Below are 27,016 nucleotides of genomic sequence, written 5' to 3' on the forward strand. Positions count from 1 at the left end.
TGACTGGTGATGCTAATGGTGAAATAATTGGTTTCATCTTTCTTTTAAAAGATTCCAGATTTTTAACAACTTTACCTTACAGTGCATTGTTTCATCATTTTTGCCCTTTTGTTTGTCTTTCATTCTCTTTATTCAAACAAATGGCTAGTAATCAGTCCTCCAGTGGGTGCACAATCCCACAGTTCCCATTTCATGGCAAAAGCCTCTTTTCCTAATATTTCCCTATGCAAGAAACTTTTTGAAAGCCAAAGAATTGGATATTCCCCTTCCTCAAACTCTTGGATGCAGAACCCCAGAATTCACATTAGTTAATTTTGACGTGCAAAACAAATGGAAGATTAATATCTGATAATCTTAATAGTAGCTGACTACACAAAATAGTCTCTATTGAAAGTTGTTTCCGTATTCAGGAATTCACTGGTCTCTCACCAGTGTTTGAAGACTTTTGATTTGGTGGTAAAATAAGGTATAAACCATCCCTAGTATCCACAATCTTCAGAAATGATGTTTCTTTTTTTAATTCGATTCATCATCTCTTGAACAGCCCACATTATATTCTCCTGGGCGTAACCTTTTGCTAACCAATGATCTATTCTAGATACCTGTGCTATCTTTCAATTCTCAGAATCTGCTTTCAGTTAGGAAAAAAAAGGTTTTTTGATGTCTATAAAGTACAGGATAGCATAGAACCATGGGAGGCTACGTATACTACCATTGTAAAATTTCCAGGAAAGGCTGTCTTATCTGCCTTGATTATGTGAACTTGCCTTGCACTTCTGTTTCTTTACCTAAGTTTTGCTGTTTTCCAGAAAGTCACTGAAGGCCAACAAGAGAAACTGGAAAGGCAGCATTGGGCGATGACGAAGCTGCAGCGTCACCAAGAACATATCCTGCGCTTTGCTAATTGGGCCTTGGAGAGTGACAACAACACTGCATTGCTGCTCTCAAAGAAACTGGTAAATGTCCCTTGGTTAATAGATGGTTGGGGGGGAAATGAAGTTTAAGAATTAAGTGACTTGGCCTGCCTCTGTTTTTCTATTTTCATGTATCTAATGGCAATGTAAAACATAACTTATATTTTTGTTGTTTCACATATAATTGGTGTTTTGTCCCTCTCTTTTATCTTCTTCCATTTTTTTCTTGCTTTAGATTTATTTTCAACTGCACCGGGCTCTAAAGATGATTGTGGATCCAGTGGAACCTCATGGAGACATGAAGTTCCAGTGGGATTTAAATGCCTGGATCAAGAGTGCAGAGACTTTTGGTAAGTGATGGTGAAATTAAATTCTTCCTGCTCAGAAGATGTTGGAGTCTTTGATTTGAGCTGTATTTCCAGGGGGAAGAAAGGATAAGGATCAGCAAAGTTAGAGAACATAGAAAATCATGAGTTTTTCCAAAGCATTAATTGAGAGTTGATATTGTGGGATTGAAAATGCCAGCCAGCTTCAAATCTTTCTTCTTTTCCTCAGGTCAAATAGTGTCAGAACGGAGTGGTTTGCCGGTGACTGCCAATGCCCAAACACCCCAACAGCGGACTAACACTGCTTCTGCTGCATCAGGAGTGGCGGTCAGACAAGGTTCTGTCCCCCCTTCTCAGGTACTGGTACTTGTTTGTGCAGTTTTCTCTCCAGTGACAGCCCGGTGCATCTGAACCAGCAGTTTAGCTGGTCAACCCGTCTCTATGATCTGGGAGATGCTAACAGGGTAGTTACAGGCTTCGTGGTACACTTTTCTATGTAGGGAGTCCAACAGATGTCTCTGCAGACAAGCATAATGAATAAGGGAGCTTTGCTTCAGCCTGTGCTGCCTTCCAACAGCCAGCGGCAGGCCATCCCCGACTGCTATATCAATGATGCCAGTGCCTCTTCTGCTGGACAGGTGAGCAGAAAACAGGACAAGGAAGAGTCCTTAATGCACGAGCATGCTTGGTAGTGCACTGATGAAATGAGATGGAAGCTGGTGCCGATTCTTCCTAGAAGAGAATACATTAAATTGAAAAACTGCAGTCGGGGGCCCTGTTTTATACAAGGCCAAGAAACAACTAAAGATACATTGCTAAAAGATGGTGAGGAATCCGTTTTGGACTTAGCCGTGTATTGTATTTAATACGATATTTTTTCACATTTCTTTCAGCCAATGGACATTGGTGACGGCTTTGGTGTAGGTAAGGAATATGAAGAGGAATGTGGTATGTTCAATAAGAGTCTAGAGCAGGGATGTCAAACTGGCGACCTGCTTTTCCAATGGGAAAAATGTTACATGACGGCAGTGTGATGCCGTGAGTTTGACACTCCTGGTCTAGGGAAAGCCCATTCTTTAGTTGTTGTTTCACTTTACTTGTAGTTTGATAGAAGTAAAATGTCAGTCCTGCCTGGACAAAAAAATCACAGTGGAAATTTTGTTGGGAGGATGGAATGGGGGATTACGCATGAGCTTCTTGACACTTGTTTCTTTTTTCTTTTTTCTTTTTTTTACAACAGAAGGATCATATTCTGGTGAAGTATCTGGAATGAAAAGGTAAGTCGTGCTTATTTCTTTCGCTATGTTTTTTTTAGAGTGCTGGAATCCATCCTGAAATAGTTCCAGATGTTTTGAATATTGGGACTTAACATCCATTTTGTTTTTTTATTCTTAAGAATGCCTTCGGTTATGTGACAGAAAATAAGGTCTTGTCTTGCAGGAAAAAGTTTGCTTGATTATGGAAAGCAGTATTGGCATTCAGGGCCTCTATATTGAGAAGAAAATCATAGAGAGCAGATTGGAGTTTGAACTGTTGGATTATTTTATTTTACCCCAGAGAAACATGTCTAATTCCATATCCTCTGCCTGTATATATTAGAATGTAGGAAATGCCACTGAAGAAGCATTTGAACTATCTACAGAGAAGACTTATATAAGTTACTGTGTATTCATTGGAAGGTTCATTACCATCAACATGAACACCACATGTGAAGATTGACAACCCCCTCCCCCCCTTTTATGTCTGTGTTGATGAATAATGGCAAATACATCTTCAGATTTTTTTTTATGACAACATTCCTTTTAGGTTTATAAGATGCTTAGAACACTTGTACAGAAAAGAGAAAAGGTTAATTTATAAATAATGTTCATTTTTTTTCCTGAAAGTAGATTTGGGGACAGCCATTGAGAATAGTAAATTGCATTGCCATGGCGTAAGTTGCATAAACTTTTTTTCCTTGCTTGGCACAAACTACAGGAAAGAGTAATATATAAGATCTGACTATTCTAAAGTTGAATCAACAAGATACTCTCCTTCTCCAAAAGGTAACAGTAGTAAAAAATGTTGTACTGCTGAACTCCATGCAACTGTACAATCAGAATCTACAACCAGCCTCCGTAAAGAATCGGAAGCAGGGGTCTCTATGGATAAATGCCTTATTAATAAGATAATTTGGAGTAGAGGACGTGTCTTAAACAAAAGGTTCCCAACTTGAAGATGCATTTTGGATTAGCTACTGTAAAATAAGCCTTTTGATAATGTTTCAGTGTGGAGTTTAATTTAGCCCTGTGATTTTGGAATTTTTATTGTAGTAGAATTAACCCTGTCCTATTAACCTAACATGATCCCTGCGTGTACCTAGAACCCGTGTCCAGGATGGAGAAACTGGTCTTGTGCGGAAAGTGCCCCGGGTTAGTCTGGAGCGGCTGGATGTGGATTTGACATCAGATAACCAGCCACCTGTCTTCAAAGTCTTTCCGGGCAATTCCCGTGAAGATTACAATCTCATTGTGATTGAACAAGGAGGTCAAGGTGTAGCGGGGCTACCAAATGCAGTGAAGGTCAGCATTGTTTTCTTTTTAGAATAGTCTATTTCTGGGTAAGTTGGCAGAAAGCAGTCTTGATTGCTTGATAAAAGCTCTTATCTGTCGTATATATTATGAAGTGCCAGCACCAGCTCTTGCAGCATGGAAGCAGGAATAGGCCACGGAGGTTGGAGCAATACTATGTGTGTGGCAGGGAGGAAGAATGAGTGAGAAAGGAAGCAGACATATGAGATCTTTTAAAAATTGTGTTAAGGGTGTTCTGGAATTTGATTTCTAGGATCACCAGGTAACTTGAATTAAAAAGAAATGGGGGGAGGGGGAAGGTTATAATTGTCTAGAACCATGATGATGAACCTATAGCATGCATGCCACAGGTGGCACACGGAGCCATTTGTCAGGGCACGCGAGGCGTTGCCCTGTCAGCTGGCCAGCTGACCTGACTTCTTTTGAGGCCGTTTTTTGATCTCCGGAGGCTTCCCTGAAGCCTCCAAAGCACAAAAAACCAACCCTATGGGCAAACCAGAAGTTCAGGAGCAGACTTCTGGTTTGCTCATAGGACCGTTTTTCGCCCTCCAAGAGGCTTCAGGAGGCTTCCCTGAAGGCTCCGGAGATCAAAAGTCACCATTCCCAAACTTCCGGGTTCCCCGTAGGTCTGGATGGTGGTGGTGGTGGGGAGTTGAGGTTGTAGCCTCAACTTCTTACAATATCTCAAGATACATCTAGATTGAATTACATTTGGCTGAAATGGGTTTCTCTCTGGGTTTGGGCTTGACAACTATTTTACACAATAAGAAAAGGATCTTGCAGTGATTCTTTAGGGTCTGTTCTACCTTGAAGATAATTATCCATAAAGAAGAATGACAACAAATCATGAAGGTAACATAGAGATCTCCTTAAGGGTAATAAAACTACCAAGTTCATGCCAGGGATGCCGTTTAAATTATCTGTCCTAATGAGTTTCCTTTTGTTTCTTTTTTTCCTTTGTCCTGCTTTTTTTGCCTATTTTTCTTATGCGTTGTCTTTTTTTGTCCTCCAGGAGGAGCAAATGGAGGCAGCTATAGAGCATCCTACTTCTGCTGTAGAGACTAAAGACACCAAGCCAGTTATCTTGCCCCAGGATGCCCTCCTTCCAGAAGGCTCTGCAGCCCCCCGGCTGATCTCCCCCACTGGCAGCACCAGCTCTGCCATGGAAATGCAGTCCGTTCATAGCCATGATGGCACAGCTAATGGGGAGGAAAATGCTTGCTGCAGGATCTGCCTGAAAACTGGTGCTGTAGTCATGTGTGATAGTTGCAGAAAGTGCTACCACTTGGATTGTCACCTGCCTGCCCTTCAGGAAATCCCTGGGTACAGGCTTTTGTATACATAGTTTTCCTTTTTGTGGAAGGGTAGAAAATGTAGTTTTCAGCAAATCTAGTATTTTCATCCTTGTAACATGCAAAACCAAAAACCCAGAAGATAAGCTGCAATATCTGTGTCATTATAATTATTGCCTTTTCTCTCCTTTTGCCTAACCCTCTTAAGTTCTTTTGCCTGATCGGAACTCATGTGGTAGAATATTACAATTGCTGTTCTGTGTTTCATTTTTTTCTAAGCCAGATAAGATTTGGAAATGAAACAAGAGCACTCTTTTCACACACTGTAAGAATTGTTGTTCTAATGAGATCTCAGGCACTTAGTGGTGGTGAGAAAAAGTGCAGTCATGGCTTGCTATGAAGTTTGGAGACCCAGTTGGATTAAATGAGTCATTGCTTTAAGTCCCCTTTCTTGTACAATTCTTGCAAAGGTATAACAAGAAACAGGGCTCTTGGAAAAGTGCTGTTCTCATATATATTAATAATTAAAATGAAATAAGAATTAAAACCTCTTGTAAAGGCAAGCTTCATAGAATTAGAAGGCATAGTGATTGATTGATTGAACTATCATCTCAACTTTGGGAAACCCTGAAGTTTCATGATACTTATGGGACATGCAGTAATCGAGATATGAAATACTTTATATATATTTTTTAAACAATAAGATATTTTAAATGTTAAGGTCAGAAATGAGTAGTATAACAGAATCACTGTTAAAACAAAATGTTTGGGTAACATTAAAAAAAGCAATTGTTCATCCACTAAAAGCAAATGCATAACTTCCTATTAAAATTCCACTACTATGCCTTTTGAACATTTGGCAGTATAGTGACTGTTGGCCTGAATAGAACAGACTGTTAGTGTAACTTTTTGGGAATCAAAATGACAACAGTGTTGACAGGTATATAGCACCGACCTAATTTTTTTTAGTTCAGAATATAATTGATGTCAGTGCAAATGGGTGAGCTCATATATTTAATAGAAAGTTAAATTGGCCAGACAAAAGAACAGGTTACCTGAATGTAAAACCTCTTTCTACAATTCTTTTCAATAGAAGCATTTTCTAGTTGTGTCTGGGTTTACATAGAAGGCCTAAAAGCATTATTTGGAGAATAAAGATTGCAACTTGACTTTAAAGCAGTCTTTAACGAACAGTTAACGGTTGCTATAGCTATCTATCTGCTTATAGGTGCCCTGTGGCCTACTTTGCTGCTTTAAGTTAACTGTATATTTAACATGCTTTTTATTTTGCAGCCAGGATTGGAAATGCCTACTGTGTTCTGATCCAGTAATAGCCATTGGAGAAGATGGAACTGAATTGGCTGCAGTCTTCAAAGATGGAGAAGCAAAAATGCTGTCAAGTGTTGACCAGAAGGTTGGTCTAACTGAGAGATGGGATGACACTGATTGCAGGGAAAAGAGTATGCTCTAATGTTAAATGCACTCTTCAGAAATTGGTTTGAGACAATGAAAGACATCAAATGACAGCCTGATGCTGTTCATATCTAGGGGCCTATTGGAGTATGATGGATGGATCAACTGAAGATTTAGAGTAGGTTATGTTAGACTTCTAACTAGTCTCTTTACCCACACACATTCCAAAACACAAGGCAGGACCTAACGGAATTTGCCCACAATAGAGTGCATTTTAGTTGTAGAGCAGGAGTAGGCAATTTCCCAAGGGGCAATATGAGAAACGGACTGTTGTGGAGGGCTGAATCAATAGACTGAACTTACTACTGCTCAATACTAATTTTATTGCTTTATAAAAAGCAGAAAATTATATGGTTTTGATTTGCTGCCACTGGTAATACATGTTACCCTAAAGCTAAAGCTATGAAAATGTGGCCTAGATCAAATACCAATCATTATTTTATTTTTAACATAATTTACTTTTAACCTTCACAAAACACTACTAGAAATGGGCATTTTGTTGCTAAAGAGCAACAGTTAATTAACTTTATACAAAAAGTAATGGCATTCAGTCTGTCTGTTTCATTCTGTATTTCACCAAAATGTTCAATTACTTCCTGTTGCTGTCGGTGATGATCTCAGCCCGGTCACAGTTGGAGTTGGTTCATTTAATTCCTAATTCCCAATTGATATTATGCATGCTGGACAGGGATAGCCAAAGCCCTGGGCTGTAAAATGTCCAAGTCTCTTGCAGAGGGACCAGGTCAATTTTTTGCTTTGAATCCCATAATCAAATGGGACAGTGCAACATTGGCAAGAAGGAAAATAAAGCTAAAGAGGATAGAAACTGGGAGATGATGAGTTCTAGTTTATCTAGCCAGTTGAGGTAGTCATTCTCAATCCTAGAAAGTAGGCAGTATAAACTGTTTCTGGAAATTTTGTCAAAAGAACTTCAGGGGCAGTCCAGAAAATTGCCAGATGACAAGAATGATTTAAAGATGCCAGCTCCCACTCGCAAATTATTTTAAATACTGGGCAGCAAATGTGAATGTAGGATTTCTACATCATAGAGAAAGGAAGCTTATAAAATTCTCTGATTAAATCCTGGCTAATATATTGCTTATAATTTATTGTTTAACTGAAATGTTAATTGTAACCTTTTATAATACATAAAAGCCATGAAGACTAGAAAAGAAAAAGAGAAATTTCTGATAAACGTGTAGGTTCTCCTTGAAGTGTCTCTGAAGTAGAAAGACTGTAAAAGTCAAGCAAGTCAGTGCTTTAAAAATAACAGGGTGGAGGCTTGTTTTGATTTTTGTTTATTTAATTCAGCTGGCAATTGTGTCTGATTATAAGGAAGTTGTGTTTAATATAACACGTGATCTCCATTCATTGGTAAGACCAGATGATTCCCAATAATCTACCTTTGATCTTGTTTTTTACAGAGATGTGAACGAGTTCTCCTTGAGCTTCTTTGTTCTGAACCATGCAGGCCTCTTCACAGGCTTTCCAATGCTCCAGTGAGTTTTTCCCATTGAGTTGTATTTTATGAGTCAGAAAGTATAAATTTAAATAACTTGGATTCTAGCACAATTTATGTAGGTGAAAAAAATTAACCGGTGCTTGGCAAGTATTAATTATTTTTCTTAGTGCCAAGCAGTTCAGTTCTTAATGAAATCATCTAATTCTGGGATTTAAGCTTTGACTCCTTGGTTTCTGTCCTTTTGGTCTGCTCTTACTAATCCACACACATACACACGAAGTTTACAGTAATATAAGTAGCATGGAATATTTTACAAACATGTCTATTAAAAATAGCAGCGTGTTAAGAGTAATTGTTATTAATGAAACACTTGTTTTTAATACAGCCTTTTACAACCACCTTTATAAATCACCATTACAAGTTTTTGAGAAAAGCTAGCTTTTGGCTATTAAAATGCATATGTTTGAAACAACTTTTGATAGAAGATTTATGATAAAACCATAAAATTTTCCTTTCTGCTTTATTTTCCAGGAGGGGCAGAACACAATTGACTTGACTTTGATAAGAGCAAAGTTACAGCGGAAACTGTCACCACCCTATGCATCTCCTGATGAATTTGCAGATGACGTTTGGAAGATGTTCAGGCAGTTTAACAAGCTGACTGAGGTGAGGCTTTCTTCTGCTTGGAAGAACAAAAACAAAAGTCGTGTCATAAAATTCAAAGAGATAAACTGGCAAACTGTAAGCCAACAATCCTTCACAGGTGTCTGGAAACTTTAGAGCAGTGGTTCTCAACCTGTGGGTCACGACCCCTTTCGAACGACCCTTTCACAGGGGTCGCCTAAGACCATCGGAAAACACATATTTTCGATAGTCTTAGGAACTGAAACCCCTGCGTGCCAGTGTTTGGAGCCAGGGGAGCAGTGGCGGCAGGTGCTGCCTTGCGAAAGGGAGGGGCTACCTGACGAGCGGCGGCACGAGGACAGCCAGTGCCCAGCTAATTGCGACACAAGAAGCACCGGCGGATGGATCAGATGGCTGCGCTTGATGAGGGGAGGGGAGAATGGAGCGCCGGCGAGGCAGCGCCCTGAGAAGTGGCTGGGCCGAGCTCGGTCTCCCAGTGGGGAGGGGAGGGGACGCCAGGAAGAAGGAGCCGAGAACTGAGGCAGGAAGGATGTCCCTTCAGTCCGCAGCCTCCTCCTCGGAGACTCTGAGGCTCTCACAGGCACTATGCAGCAGCTGGCTCCAGACGTTTGGGTTTTTCCTTTTCTGTAAAAACCTGTGTCCATTCACAAGGAGAGACCCACCTTTGTTTCCTTCCCTTTATGATAAATCATAAAGAACCAGTAGGATGATGAAAAATAGGAGGGGATATCCAACCTAGTACTATATTTCTCTTGGATCCATTTTTTTTTACTGTTTTTCTTCTCTGTTTTATTTTTATTTGTTAACAACTGAAATGTTTCATGGACTTTTTGTAACAAGGTTAGAGATTATATTATATTACATATATTATTTTCATTAGCAAAGCATTTCACAATATATAATTACATATTGTTTTTGTAATTAATCACTATGCTTTAATTATGTTCAATTTGCAATAATGAAAATACATCCAGCATATCAGATATTTACATTACAATTCATAACAGTAGCAAAATTACAGTTATGAATTAGCTACAAAAATAATTTTGTGGTTGGGGGGGTCACAACAACATGAGGAACTGTATTAAAGAGTCGTGGCATTGGGAAGGTTGAGAACCACTGCTTTAGAGGATGCGAGATAGACCAGCTAGGCAATCACTTAGTGCATCATAATGGTATTGCATGATTCCTGTGTTGAAAGGCTTCTATGGTTGCTAGTTGTTTTCCAAATCTAATTTAAGGTGTGTATTGAGACTATCTGAAGGATAGCCTGTTATATTATGAACTTGTCTGGATGCTAAGGAAGGAAGGCTCTTAGAAACTTTTATAGGCCACTGGCCCATTAATTAGGCACACATTTATATGTAACATTCTTTGGCAATGTAAAGTACTTTCCTGAGAATTGCATAACCTTTTCCCCCCACTGCTTAGAGAAGATCCAATTCCTTCCCAATCATTTTTTTAAAACCCTGTTTACATTTTTGTACTTAAATCCCTATTATATTTTGTAATGTAAATTATTTATCTTTTTATTTGTTGGCCATTTAAAATACTTAGTTGAATAGAATTTGAAAAAAATAAACTATCAAATGCACCACTACATCTGTTCTCAAGGGGCTACTTCTGGCACTAGCCAACAGCTGCTGATTTTGATGTAATACGTGTTATGTACGTGAAGATTTATGAGATCTGGGAACGTGTAGCATATTCCTTGCACTGATCTTGGCTGGTGGTATCAGTTGGGCAGGATTCCAAATGTTTTACTCCCCACCCCCTTTACTTTTTAGGATAAGGAGGATGTTCAGTCCATCATTGTTCTGCAACGCTTCTTTGAAGCCAAACTGAGTGCTGCCTTTGGTGACCGGAAATTTTCAGCCCTGCGTGAGCCAATCAACATTGATGAACCACAAAAAGAAAACACACTTGCTTCCCGTGTTTCCCCGGTCACTGATCCGGGTGAGGCCATGTCTTCTAAGGCTGATAGCAGTGGGGATGAGGGAATGGCAAGCTAAAAGGTTACTTTTTTCAATGGACCACCATTGAAAATGGACCACCATTCCATGGAGACGAAATGAGGGAGCTGCCAATTTAACTCACTCTCACCCACCCCCCTCCACTCTTTCGGTCCCCTGGTCCCCCTTTGACCTTTTCTGCACCTCTCTGCTTTTTTTGGAGAGTTATTGTAGATCTTGACTGGTTAGATCAGTATTTCTCAACCTCAGCAACTTCCCAGCTAGCATGGTACTGGGAAATTCTGGGAGTTAAAAATCCACACATCTGAAAGTTGCTGAGGTTGAGAAATACTGGCTTAGATAATGTTATAAATGGTCTGAACAGTTTTTTTCTTGATAAATTTTATCCCTTGTTCTCACAGAGATACTTTGTGGTTTTCTTTTTTTTTTGTATTGAAAGGATAATTAATCTGAGGTAATCTAGAAGTCTATATATCATGTTTTACAGTTGGATTTTTTTTGTCAAGTCCTAATGGGAACAGTATAGAAGTTCCCTTTATTAACACTTTCTCAAATTTTCACTAAGGAAAAAAACTTGGTGTTAAATATCTCCATTTTAAATTGCTTCTCCTTAAAATGACTACTTAGATTAAAAGTTATACAGATTTTAATGTCTCACCTGGTTTTTTGACAGATTTTATGCCCTTGTTCTGATTTTTTTGGTAATATGGTAATAGCAATTAATAAAATTGAGCTAATTAATGCTCTCCAATTTAACTCCTTTTTGCTCCTGATGGGAACAATATAGAGATTCGTTTTTTTAAAACCACTGAGGAGGAAGCTGTTATTGCATCCTCCAATAAGGAATCACTGCCCCTTCAAATATACTGGACTACTCTTGGTGAATTCTTAGACACTAATTGTTTTGAGAATCAAGATCAGTCTTAATCTCTGTTTCATAAGAGGATAAAGAACATCTTGTTTTGGTATAATTGATGAACTTCCCAATTGTGGTACCAGCCTAGATGGACAGCTGACAAAAGTAACAGTTGGCCCGCCAAGACAGCTTTCTTCTCAAATGGTTATTGCTTTCTCTGAAAATGGAATTTTTTTGCTTTTGTTTGCTCAAGAAGAGTCACGTCTGTTTCCATAGTTCAGGATAGTTGTAGATTTTTTAAGCTGCCTTTCTGGCTCTACATTTCTTCAAAAGCTTTCTGGCCCAGTAGTTTTATTCATTGTCCCAAGAAACGTTTTCATGGAGATGTGCTTTTTAATTTGCTTATGTATAGACTTGGCTTCTTTCATGTTTAAAAAATAAATGATGTTTACAATTTCTGTGTCTTGTCAATTACAAAACATTTCATAACTAACTAATAACATAATAACTATAAATGTAAGGGGGTTGCTGAGAGATAATAATTTGGTTTTTAAGTGTAATCAAGTCTGCCTTCATATGATGCCATTCTTAAATGATGTTTGATTAGATCACTCTTTGTACTTTTGTGTTTAACCTTATAATTACCATTTTCCCAATTTAGCCCTGTCTTGAGATGTATACTCCAATGTTTCTGACTTCATCTTTTGTGGAATTAACAAAATTAAACAGGATCTTTTCTGTGCATATTTGGATTAAAGACATGAGCTAGACTTAAACTTTCTTTCTTTTGGTTAAGTTCATCCTGTTTCTTAAAAGATTAAAGCAACATACTAACTTAACTACAAAGCAAACCAACAAGATTTCTTTTTAAATCAAAAAGTGAAGACAAGGTATATCATGAAATTCCTGGCTCAAGATCTCCAAGCTCAATTCATGCTGGTGAAAAGAATATCTGCAACAAATATGCCAGAACTGTAATTGTGTAAAAGCAGCACACATAAAAAGCTGTTTTTCCATCTTGACTTCAGAATAAATACAACTTATTCCATAATAAATTAAAAACATGATTGATGAAATCATACATATAATATCTATACAATTAAACTATAACTATAAATAATTAATTTATATTGTATATAAAATACCGGTAAATGGAAATGAGAGAGCTAAGGAAGGGGTTACAATGATTTTAAGATATAAATATTTCATATGGGTAAATGGGGGCAAATTTGTAGATCACGAAATTTGGTGGCAGAGGCACTGCCAGGAAGTTTAAAAAGTTAACTGAAGGTTTTTACTATTCTATTTAGTAATCTTTTTACTAAAGGACATGGAAGTAATGTTGGAAATGGAAAGAGTAGTTTCTGAGAAAACCTCAAAGATCACAATAGGACATTACATTTATTAAATTGTGAATTCTATAAGAATTGCTGTGGGAACTAGTAGGTTAGTGTGAAGGCCTGCTAAAGCAAATGTAGAGAGCATTTCCAAAATGGAAAATACCAGTTCTGGGGGGAAATGATAAAATAGTGGCAGAATACTATGAGACTGAGATTGGCATATCCTTGGGAAGGCTTGCCTACAGCCTCAAACAGAACTGAAAAAATGACTTATGACCAATCTTTGTATTTACTGTGGTTGACCAGTCGCATGATCAAAATTTTGGCACTTGGGCAACAGATACGCATTCACAAGAGCTGCAGCATTCCAGGGTCATGTGATTGTTGTGTGGCCTTCACAGCTGGGGGAAGTCAGATTCATTTAAAGATAGGATCCTCTTAAATGCAGTGAGTTGCTTTACAAACCTGATGAAAAAGGTCATAAAATCAAGCCCGTCACTATACAACTGCCGTGCTTGACACCTGAAACATCCCAGTTGTCATAAGACTGTCTCCAGGGGATCAAAACAAGCTGTGACTAACAAACTTGGCCAAATCTATTGTGGCTTCAAGGGTGTTTCTATTGTAGTTTCCTTGACTAGGATACCAAATTCATTTCCGTTGCCTTTTGGGATAGCTTTGTCACTTCATAGTCTAACCTACAATGCTGGGATGAACTTAAAAGTAGTAATTTCTCACAGAAGTACTAATCAATTTTACTTAACTAGCGCCAAGAATTACATATTGCCGTCTAGCTGGGCCCCCTTAATGAACTTAGACAAAGGGGGGGGGGCTTAAGCATTTGAAGCACCTCAGAAACACCAAATTTTCTGCAGAAGAAAGTTTCCAGGTTTTACCATTCAAGCTGAGCCATATGCGACTGCAGAAAACAAATACAGGTAGTCCTAAACTTAAAACAGTTCATTTAGTGATCGAAGTTACAAAGGCACTGGAAAAAGTGACATGACTGTTTCACACTTATTATCATTGCAGAATTCCCCATGGTCACATGATAAAAATCCAGGTATTCAGCAACTTGTTCCTATTTATGAAAGTTGCAGTGTCCTGGGATCATGGGAACAGCTTTTGCACTCTTCCAATAAGCAAAAGCAAATGGGGAAGCCAGGTTAACTTAACAGCCGTGTTACTAAGTTAACTGCACTGATTCACCTAGCAACTGTGGTAAAGGTTGTAAAATGGGGCAACATCCTCTTAAGTTTAAGCAACATAAATTTGGGGCTCAGTTGCGGTCATAAATTGAGGATCAGCTGTATATAAAGTAGTTTCAAAATGTTAGCACTAATAGTGGGAGGCTCATTAAAAACTACCGAATGTAAGAAAGCGGCAGAAGAAATCTTGAAAATAAAGCTATTTAAACCCATTTGACAAAATGCAAGGATTAGGAGGCTCATGGATGTAACAACTACCCCACCATACATACTATTGTTAAAACATGAAACAATTGGGAAGCTAATCTGTGGGGAAGTAGAATCTATATATGGGTTTCTGTGGAAACCTGCTGTACCAGCTAGATGGGCAAGTTAAAAGCAGAAACGTTTCCCCATTAACTGCATGAGCACAGTTGAACGTAAAAGAGACAAAGCAAGACGGATTTCCTCGCAAACCCTTATTTCCGTTATGCACGTGGGCGACTTTATTAGGCAGGCTCAAGCGCTCTGCGCAAAACGGGGCTGGCAGAAATATATTCGCTTCTCTTTCAGCATTCGCGGGGCATTTACTGAGACGTGATTTTAAGCAACTATATATTAAAATAAAAACTTCCTGGAATAGTTGTTTTCCTCCTCCGCAACGCTTGCCCCGCATATTACCATAATCAATTGGGAACCGGACATTTTAAAAAAGCGCCATGACGCTGTGACTCTTGAGGGAGTCCCAGAATTCTAAGAGGAGAGCCGAATGCCGGGCGGAAATCCCTGCCTCGGATGCTTTAGCCGGAAGCCGCCCGAGGAGATTAGAAAACAGAAAGCCGAATCGGAAAACCACGAGGAAAACTTAAAAAAAAAAAAAAAACCGCCTCGGCTGAGCCTTCAATTTGGAAAGCTTTCCAAAGCGTCACTCGTCTCCGAGCGAACGCGGCGGAGTTCTTTCGGAGAGTCGGCAAGTGGGCGGAGCTTGAGAGCAAAAGACGGAAGTTGCCGACGTTCTTCCGGGAAGGGCCGAAGAGGGCTATCCGTTGCCGTCCGACTCACACACCGATCCCGCAAATAGGGAAAGCGGCGGCGTTGGCGGCGGCGGCGTTCTGAGGCGGGGTTGCCCCGGTTGCTTCGCCCTTTCCCTGACTCGTTCTCCTCTCCTCCCCGTCTCCTCTCCCCCCCACCCCTCGCCCGGCTTCCCTGATCTTCCCGTCCCGTTCTCTCGGCCGGCCAGGCAAGGCCAGGCCGCGGGAATCGCCATTCCCCCCTCCCCCCGGTCCTACTTTTCCCTCTCCTTCTCTTTTTCCCGAGAGCCGAACCTAGTATTGGGCTGGGCCTGGCTGCGGTAGCCAGTGGGGGACAAGTCGAGGCCAGGGGTCAGACGGGCGGAGGAACAGTTCGCCGAGCCAGCCAAGATGATCAAGCTATTCTCGCTGAAACAGCAGAAGAAGGAGGAGGAATCGGCCGGCGGCACCAAAGGCTCCAGCAAGAAAGCCTCTGCCGCTCAGCTCCGCATCCAGAAAGGTTAGGTGGGGGGGAGGTATAAAGGATGGGCAGCTAAGCTTTGGCTTCTAAGGGCAGAGAAACAAAAGCCAGGCCGGCGAAGGCAGGGCTCCTCCTGTTTCTCCTCCCGTACCGCACAAGGATCCTCCGATATAGTCCTATTGTGGCTCTCGACAGGATGAAAACTTTGCCCACTCAGGGCTTTCCCTTCTTCTCCTTGTTGGACATCGCGGTTTTGCATTTATTTTCACTTTTTAGTGCCAGTGGTTTTTTTGTTTTGTTTTTCTTAACGTATATTTATCTAGTGATCCCCTGCAGTCCCTTAAGAGAGGTAAAGTGTGCCTGGAAAGCCTTTCTTGCTTAGTGAACGCCCCAGCATAGTACACAAAAATATCTGCTATAACGTCCTACCTGTAAACAATTACCTCAACTCCACTGCAATAATATATGAATACACAGGCAAACAATAGATACAAACTCAAAGTAAACTGCTCCAAAATTGATTGCAGAAAATAGGACTTCAGCAGTAGAGTGGTCAAGAGTGCCTGGAACACTCTACCTGATTCCTTGTTAGTTCCTCAAACCCTTTAACCTTAAACCTTAATCTTAATCTTTAACCTTAAACTGTCCACCATGGGCCTTGCATGTTTCCTAAGAGGTCCCTAAAGGGGCGAGCATAAGCGCACCAGCGTGCAGACTGTCCCTGTCCTATTGTCCCCATTAATATGCACTCTTTTTATGTGTTCATGGCCATGTTATACTATTTATATCCATCTATTTGTAGCAATCCCATGGGATAACGTCCATGTCTGTACTAATACCTGTTATTTTGTACATGTTGACAAATAAATAAATAAAGTGGCTGCTTAAGGAGTTCATGGGAAGATCCTGATTCCTTTTGCTGCCAGAACTCTTTGGTTAATCTTAAGAGTCTGGCTTTTCAGCCTCACCAAACCTATCTTCTTTACATGATTAGTTATAAACACTATAAATGGCCTGAAGTGATTTGTAGATACCTGAATGCTTCTCAAACTGCATATTGCTGTTTTTTTTCCTTGTCCTTCCTCTACAAAGTTTTTGGCTATTGAACAACTCCACTTGTTTTACTATAAACGTTGAAGTTAGAATAAGCTATGAGGTGTTTTCTATAAATTACCTTGTACACATGTTGTATTTTATAATTTCAAATTTTCTGTTTAAAATAACTAATATTCTTGTCTTTCATTTTAAATCATGCCTATAACATACTGTCTTACGGTAACTTGGTTGTTCCTTAATAGTTGTCAGTTCTTATGTAGAAGCAGATATTGTTTCTTTTTGTAAGATATATAGTGAATGCAAATTTCCAAAAAGCTCTCCTCGATCCATTTTAAGAAGATTAGAACATCATGAGATTGGATCAAATTTGCCTTGTGGTCTTGTCAGGAAACTCTTGATTTAGGTTTATTTTCTTTTTTTCTAAAAGTTTGCAGAGAAATGTATCAATTTTTACTTAATGATCAACATAAAGAGCAAATACATATTTTGGTTTGGGAATAGAGATGTACTTTTCCACTGTGATGGCTCTAACCATCTGTCTTCTCTAAACTGGCAATTTCTTCTGCTTTTCCTGACAGATATAAATGAACTGAATTTGCCGAAAACATGTGAAATAGACTTTTCAGACCAGGACGATCTTCTCAATTTTAAGCTAGTTATCTGCCCTGATGAGGTGAGTGATGTCCGTGCAGTAGCTATACATACTGTGCTATTTGAACCTGAAGCCCCATTATTAGTGAGTTAATAGGTTGTGCCCAGTTCTGGTGGATTTTCTCCCACCTTCCCTTTTGTACTTTCCTCCATTATACAAAGGGATGGTTGATATAATTTATTTGGAGAAAAACCACTTACTGAAAATAGCTTAAATCATTAGAGCTCTTGTATTTGAAATTGTGAAGAGTAATATCAGAGGGATGATATTGTCTGGGAAATTCCATCTTGATGTTATTCATTACATCCTGCCATATTTTTTATTTACTTCTTATACATTCCCTTCTCAGCTTGCCAGTGCACCATAAATATTAAATTGTTTATTTTTTGTTTTTAGGGTAACGATAGTATAATATTTCCCAAAATTGGCTCTTTTTAATTTAAATGTGCAGAAGGCGAAGTGTGGCTTTTAAAAATATATATATGGTGCATATAAAAAGTCTGCATACATATTAAAATGTCAGATTTCTGAGATGTAAACAATCAGACCAAAATTTGATTTATCTTGGGCTGATATTTTTACATCTCAAAAACCTTCCAACAATAAGATATCTTTGATTCTTTGTTAAATCTATTCAGACTATTGTTTTGGCTGTAAAAGGCAACTGAGTAAATGTCAGAAAAATCTTACTAGAACACTTGAATTTTCTATGGCCTTGCTCAGAGTCATGGAGATGTATACTAATTAACATCAGCTTGAATGTGATTGTTAATACTGAACACAGCCACCTCCCTACTTACAAGAGTGTGCATGTTTAATGTAACCATGTTATATATTTGATATTGTTATTTCACCCCCCATCCCACCCAACACACAAAAGAGATTGCAGTTCATTTTTCAGTTGAGATGCACAGCATATAGTAAAGATGGAAAAATTTTTGAAAAATCTTGGTCTGATTTTTTTTACAACTCAAAAACCCCAGCATTTTAACAGAGGTGTGGAGACTTTTTATATCTACTATAAATGGCTTTGTCCACACATGAGTATTCTATTTCTTCAGATGCTGGTCTTAAGTAATGATTGATTGGGAAACTTTGTGAGTGGGATGATTCAGTAAACCTGGTATGTCAAACTCGCATCATCACAGTTGCATCATGTGACTGATTGGGACTTTTTAACCTTCACTAAACTGGGGGTGAGCTTGGCCAGCATCCGGCCCACGGACCGTGAGTTTGACAGCCCTGCAGTAGACCAATGTATCCTATTATATTGGTATTCATATCAGTATATGTGATATTTATACTTTTGTACTTTAAGTCCATCATTATTGCTTAAAATTGTTCACATTTTGAATGCAATGTGCTGCATTCGTACAAAGGTAGGCAAAGTGTCTTCACAAAATAAGTTAATCTAAAGCGAGAATGTTAGATGAGAGGATGATAAGGAGAACTTTTAAAATAATTCTATTTTTAATCAATATGATGCAATAACCTTAAAGCACATGTATAAAAATACACAAGATGAATCTCTGTGACAACTTTTTTTGTGAGAAAAAATTCCCGGATTACTTTGATTCAGAATAATGAAGCATAATCCCATTCAGAAGTCAGAATGTTTGCAAATAAAGTCCTCTTCTGAGTACAATGTCCTGTCTGCTACCCTTTTTGCTTCTTTATTTGCAGAAATGCATGTAAAGCTAAGCAGCAAAGAATTCCCAATTTTCCATGTATTTTAGGCCTATTCTAGATTGGGTAGCTGATCGTGTTTCCAGGATTTGGAAATGTGAAGTAAAGATATATAGCCTAAAATGATAAACATCTGGAGAAATTGATGGTTTGTGTTAAGGGATTGGAAAGAGAACTGCTTTGTTGTAACTTTAGTGCTGTCAACCTCCCATTTGCCCACAGCTGAAATTTATTAGAGTTGTTTATTGAAAACATACTTGCTTAAATTATCCAATGTTTGTCTTACAGGGATTCTATAAAGGTGGAAAATTTGTGTTCAGTTTTAAGGTAAGCAATCTATCTGCTTGCTATCTAAGATATCCAATAGGATAAATACTATATAATTTAGCTTTTTTAGTGCAGAAAACAACATGGATAATAATACCATTTCTTGGATTTCAGCCATTCCTGTGTAATTTGGGTAGCAACATACGGATGAATGATGTCAGCATAACAACAATTTAATTCAGGGCAGAGATTGGGAATTATAGATTGCCATAAATCAAATATGTTTGGTGCTTCATGTTTTCTATTTAGAGTGGAGCTGGGTTTTGCTTCTGAAGTGGGGAAAATCTCTTAATTGTTTGGGACTCAATCAGTAGATTGATTACTTAATGAGCAATTGTGTAGAATCCCAAGTATGCTTGGAACTATGATAAAGAAGAGGAGGAGTCCTCAACAAAGTTTGCTCTAGATATTTTGCCTGTTAAAGGGTGTTGATAAAATAAATCACTTGCTGAGAATGAAACGAATTTTGGAAAAGAGTAATAATAAGAAATAGTCCTAATTATTGTGAATGAAACTGTTAATAGTTACTGTCTGAGCTTCTGTGTATGGATTTTCAGAACTTGACATGATCTATCTTTCAAAATTAATTGTAAGTTAATTGGATATGAAAAAATGGACATTTTATGTTTGTAATATAACATACTTACAAATTATGGATTATTTGACTGGTTTGCTGCACTTAAAATATCATTGTGATTCAGATAACATGTCCTAAAAATTGCCTGTTGGGTACACATGGTAGTCTATGACAACCGCCTATGTGACTTCACAACTTTCTGTACAAATGATGAGATTAGAAATCAGATCCATTATAATTTTTGTTTCTTAAAATAATACCTGAAGAAATTGCTTCCATGATGTATTAACTGTCTGAAATATAAGCTGGCTTGCTAGGCAGATATGCCACAGTTTTCTAATAAGATAGTCGTACATATGCTCAGCATATACTTCATAGGTGTATATTGACATTGCAATAGCTTCAGTTTTCATTTAAATAAAATCTAGTAATGAATATTAATACATGTCTGAATACGTAGGTTGGTTAAAGCACAGGACAGCCAAAAATTGCTTGAATTTGAATTCCTTTTATATATTAGAAGAACTTCTGCCAGTCTTTCTAATAAAAATACTTAGGATAAACTATGTATACTTTCCTTTGTGTCAAAAGTTAGGCTATAAAAATTTTAAAACAATTGTGTTAAAATACTGTATTTTTTGATGCACCTAGCTTTTGGGAGGAAAACAAGAAAAAAAGAATCTGCCTCTGCCTCCTTGCAGCAAAGAACAAACAGCATGGTCAGCTTCACACAACCTAATTTAGCACAAGCAGCTGATTGGTGGTTGGATCAGCCTCCTGGAATATTGCTTATCAGCTATTTCAGGCTGCAGGGATCGCCACTGCAGCCCATCACCGCTGCCCATCGCTGCCTCTGCGTGCCCCATTTTCAGCCTTTGTGAGCTCCATTTTTTTGCCTTCGCATGTCCTGTTTTTGGCACATTCCGGGCAGCCGGGATCGCCATTGCTGCAGCCTGGAATGGGCAAAAATGGAGTGTGCGGAGGCCAAAAACGGGGCAGGTAGAGATGGCAGATCCAGCTGCCGATGCTCAATCTGGCTGTGCTGAAGCTAACCAGGCTGTTTTCTATTTTCTGCAAAGAGGCAAATTGATGGGAAGCAGAGGCCAAAAGGTGGGAGCTTGTGAGTGGCTGAATGGCAGCAACATTTGCTGTATAAAATGCGCAGACATTTCCACCCACTTTTGGGTGGTTGCGGGGGGAAGTGTGTCTTACACCAAAAAATACGGTAATGCTAATATAGAAACTTTAGAAAACCTGTGTCTTTAATTGGAGATTAAGAAAGCAGGAAACTTCATGCTGTGGCAGTATCTGCCATTTCTTTCTTAACTTTGCTAAAAATCTGTTCAGTGAGTCAGAACTACGGTACAAATACAATTAGAACATTTTATGGCTGTTTATCAGAAGAGAAAGGAAAGGGTGTAATATTCACATTTCTGCTGAGAATTCCAGAGAAAATTAGTCTTTCTTTCCTGAGGTGACAAAAATGAAATATTAAAACAGTTTTAAATAAAGTGATTAGACAAAAGGACTCTTATGGGAAGCAACTTGGAAAGTTTTCAAAAATTCGCAGTACTTCAGGGAAAGTATTTAAGATTCCTGCTTTTACACTAAGTGCTCATGAAAAAATGCTACTGTCTTTGAAACAATTGCATTTTTATTGCATCCTTCCAAATTTTCATAATGGTATGTATGGTTCATTATTTTACTCTATGGTTATTATTTGGATCTTTGGTCAGTGTTCATACTTATAAGGATTTGAAGCTCATAGTTTCAGCAACTTGGTTGTACCAAAACAGCCACATAAACAAATGTTTCACATTGAAATCTTGATTGAATAAGTGGCTATCAGTTATCTGGATACATTGTATTATATACATTGATAAAAAAGCCAGGATTCCTCTCATGTTTCTCCATTCTAGTTTGGGGCATAGCATGCCTCAAAATATAACTTACCTTCTGTATCACTCAGATATGGCAAAACCCTAAATCTACTGGCAAAAAAATAGTGAAAAATGGCAAACCATAGATAGTTATATAGATTGCCCAAAGTTTTGGTAGGAACATTGAATGGACAATATTGAACATGAAAAAAATGACACGGTGTCTTTCTGTTTTGTGTTTTGCTTGCAGGTCGGGCAAGGTTACCCACATGATCCTCCCAAAGTCAAGTGTGAGACTATGGTGTATCACCCAAATATAGATTTAGAAGGCAATGTTTGCCTAAATATCCTCAGGTACAAAACATATTCTGATGTTCTTATATATTCTCTTTTCATTATTATATATAATATTTTCTTATTTGCAGGATTAGAGGAAGTTTAAGAACAAACATTGCAGAAATATCAAACAACTTATAAAATATTTTTATATAATATAATAATAGTATATAATGCTTTTTGAGGCAAAGTGTATTCACTGACTGATGAAATGAATTTACTGAATAAAGCATGGTTCACAGATTGTAGGAAACAAGGGGTGGGCAAATCTTTGCCTGTAGATTCTGTGGCTCTCAGAGTTGCCTTTGACCATTATTTGCTGAAAATTGGTGGCACAGTTTCTTCATCATCTCAAGGCAAATGCATAAAATTTACTGCAAGTTCTACAATTTATCACAATTAATCCTTTCAAACAAACAAACAATTTTTTTTAGCATCACTCACTTTGCATCATTGCCCATTCATTGTAGCCCTTGGTTTTCACACAAAATGTTACGTATGATCTCCAGATTTCAACAGTTGTTGACTTCTGTGCTAAACTATGTTGATTGGATTCATGTAACAGGGAAACCCAAAGACATTGCATTATAATTTTGTGCTTATGAATCTAGTTATACTAAGGAGTGTGGAAGAGGGCTTGCAAAGGTCATGCCAAACCTTATGCCCCCAGGATGTAGTGAACTGGCACTGCCCTCAGCTGCAGCCAGCATAGATTAGGGAAGGCAGTTTTCCATTCTAGTGGGTGTATTTCTAAATACTGCTCATTTTTTAAAAAGTATTTGGAATGTTAAAAATATTTGTTTGTTTTTTTAAATCTTGTTTTGCCATAGTAATTAAAAGGGTAATGAACAAAAAAACTTTTTAGAAGCTTGACAAAAAATTTACTCATGGGATATTGTCACTTTTTAATTACAATTTTATGTAATTAGATACTGCCTTCTGTTTCAAAGGTCTAAGAACTGTTGACTTCATTTTTTAAGGATTTGGGATATTGAGGATATTTCGATTTGGATCACTTTTCATACAATTTTATTTTATTTTAACAATGTGAATTTAAATCAATATTATTTTGTTATTTTTCATTTGGGTAAACTTTCCTGCGCTCATTTTTCATTATCTTTCTGGCCGACAGAGAGGACTGGAAGCCTGTACTAACAATAAACTCTATAATTTATGGCCTGCAGTATCTCTTCTTGGTAAGTATATGTGGAAAGGAGGTGTGAAACAGTGGTACTAAGACTAGAGCACTATTTTCCTGCTCAATCTGGGCAGGAAGAATTAATGTAAGATTGAGGGGAAGAAATGTTCCTCAAGATCTGTAGTGTTCTAGGTTTAGGTGGATTGTGAATGAAATAAAAGCAAGTTTGTATCATTACATTTTGGGAAGATTATCTGATGTACTGTCTACCAGTTGGAAGGGGAATTTCCCTGTACACAAGATTATACTTGATAATAACTGCAAAATAAAACAGTTGGAAGACCGTTTATAGGGTGTGGCTAATATGAGAACGTTTGCACTCAAGTAGAGTGCTTTAAATCAAGTTTTTAGCTTTTTAATAGTTTTTTCTGAATAAATCTGACTACTCAAAATTAAAGCATTTATTTCCAAAAAGATGGAACTTTTCTACACTATCCAAAAGTGTGATCTCAAAACCCTTTTATCTTGCTCCTTCTGTTTTTCAGTATAGTGTCTTTGAATACTGTTTGTATACTGTTAACTAAAATGTTATGTTCACAGAATGTTACATCAGTGCATTTATTTTTGTGAAATAAATTAGAAATGTAAAAAATATATGGCCCTCTGAATTTCCAAAATGGCATCATACATTTGACAATTCAGAAAGTTCCACAGTGAAATTTTTAATCAATATATTAATTCTTTATGACATAAGTAAATATTCATGTGATTGTGGGATACCCTTGAAGTGGGATGGTAGGGCTACACTCCCAAAAATTATTTAAGCAGAGTTTAATTTAAATTATTACATCAAATATAATATTTATTAGGTTAAATATAATACCTAGTTTTGTCATTTCAATTTGAGAAATACAATTTGGAATGTTTAGAACAGATTTAGATTTAAATCCCTTTGGCCTAAATATGTATGGCTTATATGTAAAGGGCACTCCATAACCTATCATGTAACAAATGCTTAACAGCCTGTTGTATTAATAACATATTGTCTTTTTTCATCTACAAAAATAAGTTCAATCATTTTAAAGAAGATGGATGAATTGTCTATTTGTGGCATATCTATAGAGCCTTGAAGTATAATTAAAATTAAGTTATTATAAAGTGGGAAGTAGTATACAGATGTTTTTTCATAAAAATAAGCAATTCACATATATTTTTAAATGTATTTAAATAGAATTTTTGACAGCCTGACTTGCACAAATTATGTGAAGTAGTACAAAAATTTCTCTGGGTTTTTAACTTCCTAGTTTATTGGCAAAAAGAGATCATTTTCCAAAAAGTAGTTCCATTCTATAACAATAGTAACTTTCATATATTGGGTTCTGGTTCATCTTAACAGTTTTGATTGATTTGTATCAAGATATATGAGAATGACCTTGGGAGATCAGATGAAGAGAAGCTACCTAGGGAATGACCAGATATGAGAAACCATAAGCCACATCTGCTTATAGAGGGCAGAGCAAGACCTCTATAGGAGGGATTCTCCTTAAATTATCAAGTCTGTAAAAGTGATAGCAAGAAAATTATACTTTTGAAACTTGTAAGATTATTTTAATGTAGTTTTATAATAAAGTAGAATTAGCTTATCTGGTGATACTTTCTGTTTGATATACCCAGTAAGGCTGACATTAATTTTGCTAATCTCAATGTGGAATTCTCTTGCCCTCACTTTTATAGCTCAATAATTTAGGAAATAAACTTCATCTTTTCTCATATGGGAAAAAGTTAGGGGCTCTTAAGAGAACATTGGTGTATAAAATGTGAAACTCATCTATTGAGAATCAAGTTAGGAAGGGTCTGTTCTTTTGGAGCACTGCTTATGCTAGTTGGCAAATACTAGCTTATGCTAGGACAAAATTATAGTGGGTGAAAACTGATTTTTTTAAAACAGATAGTTAAATAATCAAATGGGAGTAAGATGCTATTGCGTATTTTTGCAGCCTGATTAAAATAGACTTCTTGTACATGAAAGTCTTTAACCACAAACCCTGGTATTTAATGGTGTTTTCTTCCCTCTCTAGGAGCCAAACCCTGAAGACCCCTTGAACAAAGAGGCTGCTGAAGTACTCCAGAACAACAGACGCCTGTTTGAGCAGAATGTCCAGCGCTCGATGCGGGGTGGATATATTGGTTCCACCTACTTTGAGCGCTGCCTCAAATAAAACTGACTGGCTCCGGGCACAAACTTGCTCCCCCTCCCCTCCCCTCATCTCCCTTCTAGCTCTTTTAAGGGACTCGGCCAACACCGCTGCCTTCAAGGGGGCACAGGAGTCAGAAATGGCAGGGGGCCCTTTCCATCTTTTTTCTCCCCTTTCCTCCTCCCATCTGCTCACCCTACTGCCCCCTGCCAGCCTGGAGCTTCAGCAGCTACTGCCTCACCAGATCCTTGTACCTCCCTCACTGCTCTCTCTCTGCTGCTGTGGGGTGAGGGCTGAGGTTACTGCTGCTTCTTTGTCTCACTCCTTGTGTTGGGGTAGCCACCTGTTTCTGACTGTGTGGGACCCAATCAGTCTTTCTGGGAGCTGTGGTTTTGCTGCTAAGAACAGAAGGCTCCCTATGTGCTCTGGCATTCCTTCCTGCAAGTGCAGTGTTATTCAGCTGCGAGATCTGCAGGCCACTTTCCTCTCCTGCTGGGCACCATGGCTTCTGACCGTAACTATTTATTAAATGGGGGAGGCTCTTGAGGACTGGTGGAAGGCTGGAGCAGGGTGCTCAGCTGCCTTCACTCCGCCCCAGGTATTGTGGCTCAAGGGGGAGGGGCTTGGCCAGGCCTGGGATATTTCTTCTAGGATCAACTCACTTGGATGTTTTGTTTTTAAGGAAAAGCTAATAAAGCCACCACCATCACCATCAAACACACCAATGCTAATAGTAGTAGTAATAAAAGTAACAGGGACACTGCTGATCCTACTGTTGTCAACCAGGGCCTGCCCAGCAATGAACTCTACTCTGCCTCTCCAGTGACTCCTGCAAGTCCCTGGCCAACATAAAGCCACTGTAATTCTAGTGTGTCGGGTTATTAAAGGGGAATGTTAGCACATTCAATTTGCCCCCTTGCCTTTCATTTTCTGCTTCCTTCTTCCCTGGTTGGTGCAAGGGTGGAGTGGGCAGAGGAAAGTAATATATATTGGTTTGAACAGTGGTCACAGTGACGTTCTGGGCCATCCAGAGAAACAGATGGAAGAAACTGGAGGTGAGTGCTGAAGAAGTGATGGGAACATTTTGACAATGTTGACTTTGACATACTAGTTAGACACATTTTCCCCATAAATAGAAGTATAGTTGCCACAATTGATACAGAATACTATGCCTGCATATCCGGACATCTCAGTGTAGTTGTTAGAGCAGAATTGATTTTATGACTGTTCTATGATGTAGGATCTAACAAAGATTCTGACCTTCCACCATAATAAATTCTGCTTTGCTGATAAAATCCATTTCACAAACTGCCTCTAGAAAATTGCATTAGTGATACTACCGATTCGTTCTAAGCATATGCATCTAGTGTAGCTTTGCTGTGAGCTTAACCTGATCTGGGTCTATGCTACAATTGATGTGAGAGATTGCACTTTTTACTAGAATTGGAGATAAACTGATAGGAGATTTTACACAAAACTAAATGTATCATAGCCTTCCTTGAGCTCCCACATTCAGAAAGGAAAGTCATTGGTACACTCTATACAAACATATATTCAGTGCCCGTGTATACAATGAAGAAAGAAGGTTGTAAGAAAATTTACTAATAAAAGTTCTATTTAGCAGCCTTGTACATCTTTAA

The 27,016-nt window shown here is 38.3% G+C and overlaps 2 protein-coding genes across 3 annotated transcripts in view; both read left to right on the forward strand.

Annotated features, from left to right (window-relative positions):
* The window catches only part of TRIM28 (tripartite motif containing 28), a 29,231-nt gene extending 17,264 nt beyond the window's left edge, over nucleotides 1–11,967 (forward strand). Inside the window, exons 7-18 of one of the 2 annotated variants that reach the window (XM_032234881.1) lie at nucleotides 810–956; nucleotides 1,150–1,264; nucleotides 1,470–1,597; nucleotides 1,741–1,878; nucleotides 2,134–2,164; nucleotides 2,481–2,517; nucleotides 3,603–3,801; nucleotides 4,823–5,133; nucleotides 6,396–6,516; nucleotides 8,000–8,074; nucleotides 8,569–8,703; nucleotides 10,470–11,967. In XM_032234881.1, the coding sequence (XP_032090772.1) occupies nucleotides 810–956; nucleotides 1,150–1,264; nucleotides 1,470–1,597; nucleotides 1,741–1,878; nucleotides 2,134–2,164; nucleotides 2,481–2,517; nucleotides 3,603–3,801; nucleotides 4,823–5,133; nucleotides 6,396–6,516; nucleotides 8,000–8,074; nucleotides 8,569–8,703; nucleotides 10,470–10,694 (1,662 nt within the window). In that variant the 3' untranslated portion in view covers nucleotides 10,695–11,967. The remainder of the gene's footprint in view (nucleotides 1–809; nucleotides 957–1,149; nucleotides 1,265–1,469; nucleotides 1,598–1,740; nucleotides 1,879–2,133; nucleotides 2,165–2,480; nucleotides 2,518–3,602; nucleotides 3,802–4,822; nucleotides 5,134–6,395; nucleotides 6,517–7,999; nucleotides 8,075–8,568; nucleotides 8,704–10,469) is intronic. The other variant, XM_032234882.1, reaches the window with a different exon arrangement.
* Nucleotides 11,968–14,975: 3,008 nt separating this feature from the next.
* On the forward strand, nucleotides 14,976–26,955 carry UBE2M (ubiquitin conjugating enzyme E2 M). The gene is made up of 6 exons (XM_032235614.1): nucleotides 14,976–15,568; nucleotides 17,164–17,258; nucleotides 19,212–19,250; nucleotides 21,958–22,061; nucleotides 23,176–23,239; nucleotides 25,260–26,955. Exons 1-6 carry the CDS (start codon nucleotides 15,460–15,462, stop codon nucleotides 25,398–25,400), a joined length of 552 nt encoding a protein of 183 aa, XP_032091505.1. The 5' UTR covers nucleotides 14,976–15,459; the 3' UTR covers nucleotides 25,401–26,955.
* The last annotated feature ends 61 nt before the right edge of the window (nucleotides 26,956–27,016 follow it).

This window comes from Thamnophis elegans, chromosome Z, assembly GCF_009769535.1.
Source record: "Thamnophis elegans isolate rThaEle1 chromosome Z, rThaEle1.pri, whole genome shotgun sequence".
NCBI classification, from domain to species: Eukaryota; Metazoa; Chordata; class Lepidosauria; order Squamata; family Colubridae; genus Thamnophis; species Thamnophis elegans.

Excerpts from the sequence above, each read along its gene's own strand:
- UBE2M (XM_032235614.1), top strand. The coding sequence starts at position 15,460 with ATGATCAAGCTATTCTCGCTGAAACAGCAGAAGAAGGAGGAGGAATCG. Across the intron at positions 15,569-17,163 it reads TCAGCTCCGCATCCAGAAAG|ATATAAATGAACTGAATTTG; the intron begins GTTAGGTGGGGG and ends TTTTCCTGACAG. Across the intron at positions 22,062-23,175 it reads GTTTGCCTAAATATCCTCAG|AGAGGACTGGAAGCCTGTAC; the intron begins GTACAAAACATA and ends TCTGGCCGACAG.